At 52.3% G+C, this 12,473-nt stretch overlaps 1 protein-coding gene across 4 annotated transcripts in view; it reads left to right on the top strand.

The window, feature by feature from the left end:
* LOC122389249 (transcriptional enhancer factor TEF-1-like) overlaps positions 1-9,083 on the top strand; it is a 61,328-nt gene extending 52,245 nt beyond the window's left edge. For all 4 annotated transcript variants that reach the window (XM_043381109.1, XM_043381108.1, XM_043381110.1 and 1 more), the window contains 7 exons: positions 740-867; positions 1,356-1,561; positions 2,842-3,049; positions 5,396-5,584; positions 6,127-6,257; positions 6,702-6,840; positions 7,296-9,083. In XM_043381109.1, coding sequence (XP_043237044.1) covers positions 740-867; positions 1,356-1,561; positions 2,842-3,049; positions 5,396-5,584; positions 6,127-6,257; positions 6,702-6,840; positions 7,296-7,409 — 1,115 coding nt within the window. In that variant the 3' untranslated portion in view covers positions 7,410-9,083. The remainder of the gene's footprint in view (positions 1-739; positions 868-1,355; positions 1,562-2,841; positions 3,050-5,395; positions 5,585-6,126; positions 6,258-6,701; positions 6,841-7,295) is intronic.
* Positions 9,084-12,473: the final 3,390 nt, after the last annotated feature.

The raw sequence follows: 12,473 nt of genomic DNA, 5'->3' as shown, positions 1-12,473 counted from the left end.
CCCTGCTGCCCGCAGGCGGGAGCACTGGTGGAGGTTCCAGCGGGTAATTCGCGACACAGGCGGGAATAGTCGGCTCAGGAAACGACCCTGGGTCGGTCGGCAGCTCACTGCGCCGCACGTGGTATTTCGGGCATGGCTCTCCCCCTCCCCCGCCCTGGGGGAGGTATTACGTCATCGGTTCAGGGGCGCCGACGGCGGCTGCAGGGTCACGTTTGGCTGCTCTGCCCGGGTGCGCCACTGGCGAATGAATTGGCGTCGGGTCTCTTGGAGTGGAACCGATGGACGGACCGCATGCAGCCGTGCAGAGTGGTGCCAGCTGTGGTGGTGGTCGCCGGGGGGAGTGGTGCCGTGACGCTAGTCTGGTCGGTCCCCCGCCCACACCGGCGCCGCGGCGACCGGCTTAGACGGCCTGATTGGACCCAATATTCAGCTGGTGGGGCCTGTGGTGCAGAACGTATGGCGTCAGGGCGATGAATAGCCGCGTAGTATTTCAACTATTATTGGTGTCGCGTGACGAAAATGTTAGGCTACCAAGAAACAACACGTAATTGAAATGAATTCATTGCAGGAGCTGAATCCATTTGCTCAAAGTATCATATGCTCTTCGACATCGCATTATCCTCTTAGCTGCGACACAGCTTTACAATACCCGCCATGTACTCGCACAATCCACTTTGTATTAATAGTGACTGTGCAAACTTGTTCCGACATTAATTAACCCGACATTCTTTGTCGACAGGACGCAACGAGCTGATAGCGCGGTACATCAAACTGCGCACGGGAAAATGTCGAACTCGGAAACAAGTCAGCTCCCACATCCAGGTGCTCGCCCGGAGGAAACTGCGCGAGATCCAAACCAAGATGAAGGTGAGAGGATGGGAGGGCATGGGAGAGAGGAGGGGAGGAGTGAGTGTAGCTGTCCGTTTTGCGCCATTTATTCTGTTGCTCAGCCGCACAGCAGTGAAACCAACTGCGACTGTTCATTGCGCTTTATGTTTGAATTCGTGCAGCGAAAGGCCATTTGCAGTGTTTGTGTTGCACGCGTGAGTGAAGTAGCATTCGTTGAATAGTTAAAATGCATGGATTTTCTGCAACCTGTATTCACGTTAAAAGCGGGTAAATCAAAGTGTTTTTGATTGAATAATGTGTGAATATGCTGGCTCAGACCGCTAGTATATTTTTAGCCTAATTTACCTTTTGACCGTGCCTCATTGACCTTGTCTGTTATTCAGTTTTTATAAAACGCCGCCTCGGAAGAGCGTCTGCTGTAGTGTTAGACCTGTTATATTGTTAACACTCGCCTTCCTCTGGCCTGACCGAGACCTCGCCCGCGCCCGTGTCTCTCCAACCCACAGCAGAACTCGTCTCCGCTGATGTCGCTCCAGGAGCACCACGCCAAGGAGAAGGCGCTCCACTCGGTGGCCGCCATGACGTCCGCCCAGATCGTCAACGCCTCCAACATGCAGCACAAGACGCTGCCCAGCTTCGGCCTGCCCGGCTCCAACTACGCCGGGGCTGGCGGATTCTGGCAGACGGGTCTTCAAGTCGGCATGTCGCAAGAGTGAGTCCCAGGGGGAAGGGTTGATGGGGGAGGGATGGGAGAAAGCTGATGTCATCGAGACAGAACGGCAGTTCTTCCGGGTGCGATGCGATACGAGTTGAGAATTCGTGGGCGTTTGATGTTCGGTGCAGACATGGAGAGGTTGTTTTTGTTGTGGGTGAGTGTCTGGTAGTGTTTCAGCCGCTATCAGACTTGCGGTTAGGGTTGTTGGAGGGGGAGGGCGGCCCACGCAGGGCGCACGGTCCGTCCGCGGCCGGTTGCGATGAGGTCGCGCTCCGATATCGTGTTCGGCGAATGTGCAGACAGTGCGCCGAACGCCTCTCTCTGTGCGCCCGTTCGGGGAACGCCGGCGGCGACACGGCCGGACGGCAGGCCGAGTGGCGTTACGGCCGCGCCGGCGGGCAGTGATTAGGAGCCGGACGTTTAACGGTGCCCCCTGCCGCTGGCTCGCTCAGAGCTCTCAGCACAAACGCGCGCCTCTTGGAATCATCTCAGCCAGCCAATGCCGTCCAGCTGTGCTGTTTATTCGCCCCTTGATTCGCCCTGGGTGGGGCGGATCGGGCGGATTTGGTCAAGATTTGCCAGTGTTTTCGTAGTTGGTGCACGTGCCTTTTGCGGCGCAGTGCCGCTGTTGCCCGGCACTGCACCGTTACTTGTCACGACCTGAATGAAATCGTTCCGAGAACAGCAAAGCGGCTTGGCGGCCGCCGTCCCTCAAAAACTAACCGGTCGCGACAGGTAAACGTGAGTCGGCTAGAGATCATGACGCGCTCGTATGGCATTCGCGGCCCAGGCCTGCTGCGGTGCAAAGGCCCCGCGCTGGCGGTAGGTTCCGCGGTGCCGCGCCCCATCCCTCCCACCCTCCTCCCCTCCTGACGGCCACCAGCCGCTCCCTGTGGTCCGCTTGGTGACTGAACCGACTGAGCCTTTCCTGTCCGCTGTCCACACCTACACGGCCGCCGACCGCAGGCCGTCCTTCCTGTCCGGGGGTGTGTCCGTGATATTCCCTATCCTGTCTGTGCGCGTCCTGCTGAGGATCCTAGTCACCTACTTTCGGTGCTTCCCTAGAATGATTAGTTGCCTGCTAAGCCGTTTACTGTTTTTCTAGCTCGTTTTAGCGCGTCACTGTTTTGGTGGCTCAACCACTTTTGTGTTATAACACTATTAACCATTTTAATTTTCACAGCATCTCTTTAAGCCTCGATTTTCTCTGTCCTGCACCCTTCCAAGCTTCAATTTTGCACCCCTCTCTAACCTCCCACCTCTCTCTCTTTCGACAGCGTGAAGCCGTTCGCGCAGCACCCGTACGGGATGGCCGCCAAGCCTCCGTCCAGCTCTGCCGACATGTCCCTGCTGGGTCAGTCGCAGCCGCCGGCGCCCGCCTGGGAGGGGCGCAGCATCGCCACTCAGAAACTGCGCCTCGTCGAGTACTCGGCCTTCATGGAGGCAGCGCCGCAGTCCCGGGAGCACCAGGCCGCTGCTGACGTGGTGAGTGCTAGTGATGGCTGGTGATCTTGTTGATGGTGATGGTTGTGAAGCTGGTGATGTTTGTAGTCGTTGTGGGTTTCTTGGTTCTGTGATGGTGGAAACATTGGTCCGTGTTGTTTGGGTTTGTGTTGTTATAACAGAGTTCTCCGTAGTGGTTGTGTATGTGTCCTTACGGTCTGGGCCGCTGGTCAGTGGTATAGTTTGTCCACTGGTTGGTGTGCTGTGTCCCAGTGCAGTGGGCTGTTCCCCTGGGTCGTGCTGCTGCCGCCACCGTTATCTCTGAGCTCCCGGGCTCGGGTTAGCCCTGTTCCGTCCATCCCTCTCCCCTGGGGCGTTGTTCGTGGTAGTGGCTCCTGCAGAGCGTCTGTTGATGGAACCCCTGTCCCTCTCTCCGGGCTGCGCTGATTGTAGAGGGGTCATTCAGTCAGTCTGTCATGAACTGTCAGTCTGTCAAAGGTGTCAGTTGGTAGGTCGGTACCTCATTCAGTCGACTGTCGCTCGGGCTATTTAGTAGGTGTGATCATCAGTTGGCACTAGCGGCGCCGTTTGAAGTTAAGCTCGCTGATTTCGTCATCGGCCGTTAGCAGTCGATCAATCAGTTGGTTTGCTCTGTCCAATCCAGACGCCGGCCGAGTAGAGTTGATTCTACCGATTCTCCTTCAAATCCACCCAATGGACCATTTTAATCTGCTCAACCTCTTTATCCCTGGACCTCTTTAGGCTCTCGTTGAACCTATGTAGACCCCAGAGTACCCTGGGGACTCGTCTGCACCATAACACTCTGTTGAGGTGTACGGCGAAGATCCGCCCCGGTCCCGACGGCGGCAGACTGGCGCAGTGGTGTTTACTTGTCCGGTGTTCCGGGCGCCACCGACCCGCGTCCCCTCGGGGTGGGCTCGTGCTGCGGTCACGAGGTACCGTCACGTCACGGGTCAGCGTGACGGTCATGAGCCGTGGCCGGACGCCGGCTTCGTGTGTGGTCCATTGCTGTGCTGTTTGGGATGCTGTGAGGCTGGTGGAGCGGTTAACTATCCTGGGGGCGAGTGGCTCTCCCTGGTGCGTGGACTTGGAGATTTAGTACAAAGAGACCGGTATCATTGCGTGCATGATTTACGTGATCGAAAACGTTATCTAATCATGACCATGGTACGAACATTGAACCCAGCTTTGAGATGAATATTTTTGGGCGTTCATCTGCAAAATACTTCATTGCGTGTATCCTGATAAGCATGAAGTTTCTAAATAATGCAGCTTAGATAAACCCTAAACAAGGACGAACGTTAGTTATCTCCCGACAGTTCAACGCTCCCAGGGATGAACTTTCAGATGCCCATTTGAACCCAAGATTATTGCGGTAACAGTGGCTGCGGTCATGCATTAGACGCAGGCCGTTTGACCCCAATATCAGCCTCCTGGTACTGTCTCAGTGCTGTCAGCGGGGCGTTGTAGGAAGCCGGCCCCCACACCGCGTGCGTGGTGTTGCACGACTGTTTTCCTGACCACGTGACTAGGGGGGGGGGGTATGGGGGCGTTGTCTGGGCCGTGGTCGGTTTTGTCGTGACTTTGTGGAGTGGAACTGTTGGAGTGTGGAATTGTGTAGAGTACCGTGTATTTTTGGTTTTGGTGATGAGGACTGGAACGAAATTGATGCCAGCAGAGTGTTGTGTGTACTGTGTAGGTCTGGGAATTAATATGGTTTTAGTTGTCCCACTATTTTGGACGTCCGGACCGCTCGCGTGAGCTCTATCTAGTCTGTCGTCCGAGGCGGCTGTTTTTGTGTGTCGTACAGCATTTTCGACTGTTGGCCCGGTCGGAACATGTCTTATCGGCGGGACCCATCACGTTCCGGTCCAAATGACTGTCGGATGTGCCTGACACGGGCACGGGCCGTGCCGGGACGAGACGTGACGCTGTAACGACGTGACGTGACGGTGGTGTGTCGTTCGTCGAATGTCGTTGGCTCTGTCGCCTAGTGTGTTTGCCTGGTGTCGTGATGCGTGTTTTCCTGACTGGAACGCCTTTGTTTCGTGATCTGGCCGTGAGGCGGGACTCCATTCAATTGTGATGTGTAGCCATACGGAATAGCGTTACTGAGTCAAATTATATGGGCTCAACTCTCTGACAACGCACAAACTCTCATCTCGGCTGACTTTATGTTTAGTCTTGTGACTTGTGACCTGACTGCGATGTCCGAGGAAAGTAGTCCTGCTGCTGTTGTATAGCATATGTCATCGCTATACTGGACGTCTTTTGAGTTAATTTGGCCTACTGATCATTCATGGTACGCTCACTGTTTCTGTCATGACAAATAAATCATTCTTAACTGCTATTTTCTCTCTCCGACAGTACAACAAACATCTGTTTGTGCACATCGGCGGCCCGGCCTCGTATGAGCCCCTGGAAGCTATCGGCATCACACAGATCTACGACAAGTTCCCCGACAAGAAGGGGGGTCTGCGTGAGCTTTATGACAAGGGCCCGGCCAACGCATTCTTCCTGGTCAAGTTCTGGGCAGATCTCAACACTAGCATACAGGTGCGTGGAAACGGGCGGGATGGTGAACTATTTTGCATAAACACAGATAAAGCAGGGCTCAACAGAAGCCTTTCAAGTTGGAATGTCTGATTTCCGGTCGCCTTATTATGCATTCCACTCGGGGATTTTTGCTTTGTGATCTTCAATCGCCGCACTGTAAACAGGAAACAATGGATGTTAAGTTGCATGCATGCTAGATACACTAAAAATGCGCGATTTCGGGGGCGTTGGGTGTCATTTCCTGTGCTGGAGACTGCTTTAGCGTTATCAGCGCTTAATTCTGTCTTATGTCTGGTGTTTTGTATAAGCATTCAAAGTCGCTAGGAGTTAAGCATGATAACGTTGTAGCTGCTTTACAATATTATCTGGTTTGTCGCTATGCCACATAGCAAATCCTCACATCTTGATCGTTTTCGCTCGAATATGCTTGTCATGGGCATCGCGTGGGGTTGTATTTCCTGTACTTAGTCTAATCAGCTAGCCTGACATTTAAAACACGCATAGAAAGAAAACTGACCCGTATTTCGACGTCTCCCCAACAGGAGGCGAGTGGCGCGTTCTACGGTGTCACCAGCCAGTACGAGTCGCCAGAGAACATGACCATCACATGCTCCACCAAGGTGTGCAGCTTCGGCAAACAGGTCGTCGAGAAAGTGGAAACAGAGTACGCCAGGTGAGAAAACGAGGCAAACGCGCCAGCGCCGGGGGCTCCGGGGTGTTTTTAGCAGTGATTAGACCTGTCTCATTGTTCTCGCGGATATGAGGAACTTGTTGGAGGTTGTCTCCTCCTGCTGTCTGGTTTGTTAGGGGTGTCGGGTTGTGTTCACGTGGGTTGGTGGCTGGTAAGGCGTTGGTTTTCCCACTTCCTGCGTTTTGTTCGGCTGGCTTCTGCTACTGTGTTTTCCTATGGAAATTTGTGATTGGGATGTTTGAGAGACCGCGGTACTTGCATTGGGATAGTTTTACCCTATGATTCCTGTGAGTGATTACATAGAGGGCACATTCAAGTGACCGAACGGAGAGTTTTGTTACTCGTTTGTAAGTTTGCGGATGTGACATGGCACACGGTGCCACTTTCCTGCTTCTGTTGTAACGAGCCTCTCCTCGCCTTTCACAGGTTCGAGAACGGCCGATTCTTCTATCGCATCAACCGGTCTCCGATGTGCGAGTACATGGTCAACTTCATCCACAAGCTGAAGCACCTGCCGGAAAAGTACATGATGAACAGCGTGCTGGAGAACTTCACCATTCTCCAGGTAAGCGGTGGGACGGGGTAGTGCCAGATGTAGCTACACATCAGCTAGCTGGTAGTCGTAGTCGATTTAGTAGTTCTCAGGCTAGTAGTTTGTTGCTTCAAGGCTCTGAAAAGGACTGTAGTTTCATCGCTGCAGTAGTTTGAACTTTGAATCACTGGGACATTGCTACAGAATCAAATAGGCGGTGCTGATTTAGTTCGTTTCGAGGTACTGTCGCTGGCTGAATCTTTGCTAAGCTGCCATCTCTTTTAAGTTCAGCCATTCTATCAGTTAAGTATTTCATCTATCATGATCTACGCTTTCACTTTCTTTCCTAAGTGCTCAGATAGTTCACTTTTTGTCTTTTATCTCAATCGCCTCTTTGCTGCCTAGCCAAACGCTGCTTATCTCTAAGCTTCCCTCGCGGGTCGCTCCGCCGCTCTTCTACCATCCCTCTGACCGCACGCCGTCCCCAGGTCGTTACCAACCGGGACACCCAGGAAACTCTGCTCTGCATCGCCTTCGTGTTCGAGGTGTCCACATCAGAGCACGGCGCGCAGCACCACATCTACCGGCTCGTCAAGGACTGATGTCGGCCTGATGCACGTCACTGACGTCATTGATGTGCTGCCGCCTAGCTGCGAGGGATGAAAGCTGATGTCACTGGAGTGGGCGAAGTCGGAGGATAAACTCTGACGACAGATGTTGGTGTTGGAATCATTTATCACCACCGCCGCTACAATCATCACATCACCACCGACACCATCGCTTCAGCACCACGTGTATCCGTCACCAGTGGTCTAACCTAGACCGTGGCAGACGGACTGGTGTCATCCCGCGGCGTCCAGGTACGACCGAAATTCGTACCTCCTTCGCGCTCTGTCTAAATGAGGGCCGGCCCAGGCCTCTGCCGATCTGCCAGCAAAGAGACCGGGCTGGCTCTGATCTCTGAGTCGAGAGGACCTCTACGAGGACTGGCGGGGACTGAGAGGACCCAGAGAGCACGCGCCAGTGTCAGAAAACTCGCGCCGCTAGAGGTCCGTGATAAGCCAGCGCACGTGCTTTGTGTCTGCGCCCGTGTGTGTGCTTGTTTGCGTGCGTTGTGACGATATGTCGGGAGAAGGAATGTGTTTGTGTACATAGAAGAGCCGCTCTGCGGGCTCGCTGTGTGGACGGACGGGCTCTATGTGTGTGAACTGAGCGCCGCGCGGTGGGCGCGTCTGCGGACGGCCCGCCGCCGAGCCGCCGTGCCTTTCGGCGGTCGCCGGCCGTCCTCCCCCCCCCCCCCCCCCACCCCCGTGGCGGCCGTGTCTTTCAGTGCAGTCAGAGGTCGCCGATGCAGAGCTAGTGCCAATGGACGGCCGGCGGCGCGTGAGTGCCCTCCCCGACCACCTCCCACCTTCCCACCTGTCCCCCGGGTCCACTGTCCCACCCTGCACAAGAGGATCACTGGTGTGCCTTCACTAGCTCCATTACTCTTACACGGCCGGATTGAAGGCTCTGCCGTCGATAAACTGATTAGGCTTGGATGATGTTCGGTGCAGGATGTCTAGATACGATGGACCCTACTGGATGCGGTGCGCACTCTGCCTATTTTAGAGTTCTCTCTGATACTGGCTACGGCGCGGCCGTTGCCGCCATGTTGTTTGGTTTTAAGTTGTGTACCTTTAGTAGTTTGTGATGATTGCAATATTGTTGCCGGCATTTTGCATATGGCGCTTCTAGGATGGTTAGAGATGCGCCCCTCGGGCTTCTATGACATTATTTTATCGGTTTAAGACTGGCATTAGTTTTGGATCTTGTCTGCGTTCCCGGATATCGTACTGGCTGGCGCCTGTTTGCGTCGCGCGCGCCACCTATTGGCAGCGCATGTAAGCTGTGGTTGCAGCGAGCGCCGCTGATCGGACCTTTGACTGGCGGGTCGCAGAGGAGCCTGAGCGGCGGGCGCACGGCGCAGTACGGGAGACTCTGGCTTGTCGAGTGAGGCGGTCTCGTTGATCTCAGATGGCCGCCGGCGATGACCTTGACCCGACCTGAGCTCGGGTCACGGCCCGGCCCGCCAGCCGCCGGACGGACGTATTGTTACAGTGTTGCTGCCTGCCTGCCTGCGGGCCGCTGTCCCTGGGTGGACTGGCAGCCCCGCCGGTACGGGCGGAGGGGTGTGAACGCGTGTGTCGACTGTACTATGTGCGGTAGCTATTCGGTAGATCGTGTCCTTTTGTACAGGTGTTCGCCCAGAGAGTAAATTATATGGAAATCCCTGATACTGTCTTTGCTGTTCACGGTCATGGCGGTGACAGAATGGAGGAAGTCGCATTGTCTGAGATACCAGACTGGTGCGAACCTATGAAACAAAAACAGGGAAGGATATGGTATCCAAGTCTGCGCTCGGTGGGGTGAGAGTATCCTAACCAGAAGGACGCACCCAGTTCTCGCAAAGACGGTCACCCTGGTGGCCGCCGGGCTCCTGGCACAATGGTTCATCCCCGTGTGCAGATCGACAATCAAAGCCGGATAGGGGAACCAGCATATGTGGGTCTACACTCCACACTTCTATAGGTGATAACTCATCACGGGTGAGCCTGGATAAGCTGATGGGTAGAAGGATGAGCATATGTCTATCACCAACACCTTCGTAATTGCGTTAAAAAAACGGCTGTGAGTGCTCATTGCAGCAGATGGCATTACACTGAAAAAGAAATCACTCCATTAACCCGGAACACCGACGGGGCTACGCACCAACTTAGAACCGACGGGGGCGGATAAATATCCAACCTTCCCCCCCCCCCCCCTCCGAGATCTCGAGAACCAAGCAAGATTGCGACAAGCGGTAAACGGCATGGGGTACACACGGATAAGTTCTACAATTTTTACTGAAGTCATTTTCAGACCAGGTCAAAGATGACGTCACAGGGGTAAACAAGAATAGCGGCACTAAATATGAAGAGTTTTTGTCGAATAACTTTCGGAGTAACCAAGCTAGAAACAAACTAACAGCGTCATCGTGATCCTCTCGTCGGTCCGCATCGAAACATATATGTTTAATTGTTTACCTCGAAATGTCAAGGTCAAAGGTTGATCTCAGATCACGTGACCTCGAGGTCATTATACGTCATTCGATGCGCCGTGACAAGCTGAACACAATGAGACCATCCGTGCGACTGTGTCTCGTTTCTGTAAGGAGTTACTAGCAAAAAAAACTTTGGTGACCTTTGATGACGTCACATGACCTTACATTTGCCCCAAGAGCAGAAAAGGCCTCAAGGTAGTCAAGGTTGATCGTTGTGTATGATGTCATTCATGGTATTTTAGGCCATTCCGACGCGTTCTAGTAAAAAATCAGGCAGTTGATTTTCTCATATTCACTTATAATTGGAAAGTCAAGAAATTGACCTGACCTTAGGTCATCGATATCGGAATACCGAGATGACCAACTGTAGCTACTAATGAACTCATTACATCCTGCAAGTTTCAAGGGATTCTGTCGTCTACTGTAGCTCTGACGCGGTGACAAAGTCGCAAAAAAGTGATTTGAGGTCGGGTCATTCGAAGTGACCTGGTGACTTGGCCTTGAAAGCTAGGAGGCTCAAACTTGCACAAAATGTGTAAAATTGATGGGGGAGTAGTCATGCCAACTTTCGTGGCTCTACGTGCCGCAGTTTTCCCGCTATTTACGAAAAACCTCGGGGGGGATCGGGTTGGATATCCGCCCCCCCCCCGTCGGTGCGCGGGTTAACGCAAAAACGAATCGCGCCCCATTAACCCCTCGAATCGACACTCGCAATACCCCTCATCTACACCACAGGGATGCGTAGTGCGTACTACTGGCCTACGGCATTGCCAATTTGGCAAAGTGTGTATTGTGTAAATGGAACAGTGCGATGCCTCCTTCGGATGAGTCAATCTCAGCATGTTTCTATGGTCCGATTATTTACTAAATGGGCTAATTGCGCTTGTGACCTAGCATGTGTGAACAAACTCTGAGGCTGTTGTGTATTAGGATGATGTCTCTTGTGACGTCATTTACTCTGCCTGGATTTAGAGAGTGTGCCTCATATGGAGAACCTTGGAAGTTGTTGTTCTTGGCCTTGTGTAGTATGGAAGAAACGTTCTGAGTAAAAAGGAGTCTTTGGAGTCAGCCAAAAGCATGAAGTACAATCGGAAGTAGCAGAATAAGGAAAGTACTGACCACTCGATACACAACAGAGGCCATGATACCTAGCTAGACGATTAACCTTCGTCCCAGTGGGGGGGGGGGGCATATGTTACCACCCTGTCGCGTTTTTCGCGTGTGAATAAAAAACCGCGGCGCGTACCGCCGCGCCGCTTGAAGTAGCTTTCTGTACATCAATTTTGGACAATGTGTGAGGTTTTTGACCTCAGGTCATGTCAGGTCAGGTCACCAGGTCAAGTTAGCTGACTAAGCCTAAAAATAAAAAAGTTTGCAATCGTGTCCAGCCTGCAGTGTTTGTCAGAAAGGTTTTAAACTTGGAGGATTGCATGATGTTATGGGCGTCTATAATGTGTATATCTCGGATTTTTTATATCCGTGACCTAAGGTCAGGCCAGTGGCGTGACCTTACCATTATAAGTCAATGGAGAAAAATGAAAATGCCTCTAGATCCGTGTGTACGCATAGGAACAGTCCAAATATTTCAGAAATCAGAATCACAATGATTTGGACCACCCGTGACGACCAAGGTGTCTTTTTTGCTGATAGCCTCTAGAAAGGTCATCCGAGGTCATTTGAGGCTACAAACAGATTTTTGCCAATAACTCTCGATTGGAAAGAGATAGGACGCAGGGGATGGCCTCATTGCGTTTGTCTTGTTGAGACGCATCGACTGATATGTAACATGACCTTTCCGGTCAGGTAATGACCTTGACCTGAGGTCAAATTTTCAAGTTGTCCTTTCAAGGTCAGATTATAGTTCATTCGACGCGTCTCGGCGAGAGGAACACGATTCTGGCAATAGAAATGTCGTAGCTTTTTTAGTCAAAAGTTATTGTCGAAAAACACTTCGTAAAAACAGCTATTTTTGGAGTTTTTGCCCTCTGGAGGCTAAACCGTTGACCTGAGGTTAATTTTGATGATGGCCTTATCAAAAGAAGAGTTCAAAAGCTGTCGATTGCTTTTCCATGCGTTTTTCTAGCTATCATAATTCCTGAGATAAATGCATGTTTTCTGAAAAATACAGTGACATTTGGCAAATTTTGACCTTTGATGACCTCCAGTGACCCCAATATTGCTCTAAGATGAAAAATGACTGAAATAGTTTCAAACGTACGCATTGAGAGCTATCGACTGCTTTTTACCGCGTCTTTCTAGCCCTCTTAGTTTTTGAGTTAGAGGTGGGTGGTAACATATGCCCCCCCCCCCCCACAAAGGTGAAGTTGGCTGAGACCGCCATTGGGGCGCGGGTTAAAAAGTCACGAACACTGTAAATGACAATTTTTTCGTACGTTTTGATTAAAAAAAAAACATTGGATGTCTCCCCATAATGCGGATCGACTGATATGCAACAGACAGACATTTTTGGTCAGTTTATCACTTTGGCCAAAGGCAAAATTTTCAGGTTGATCGTTCAGGGTCAAATTATACTTCATTAAGTGCGCTTCGGTGAGGGAGACGTGCATCTTGCACGTGGTCTTGC

The sequence above is a fragment of the Amphibalanus amphitrite genome, unplaced genomic scaffold (genome assembly GCF_019059575.1).
Source record: "Amphibalanus amphitrite isolate SeventyFive unplaced genomic scaffold, NRLGWU_Aamphi_draft 000350F_arrow, whole genome shotgun sequence".
Classification (NCBI taxonomy): domain Eukaryota; kingdom Metazoa; phylum Arthropoda; class Thecostraca; order Balanomorpha; family Balanidae; genus Amphibalanus; species Amphibalanus amphitrite.
Note: the sequence above shows the minus strand (reverse complement) of the source record. Positions and strands in the feature narration are given on the sequence as shown.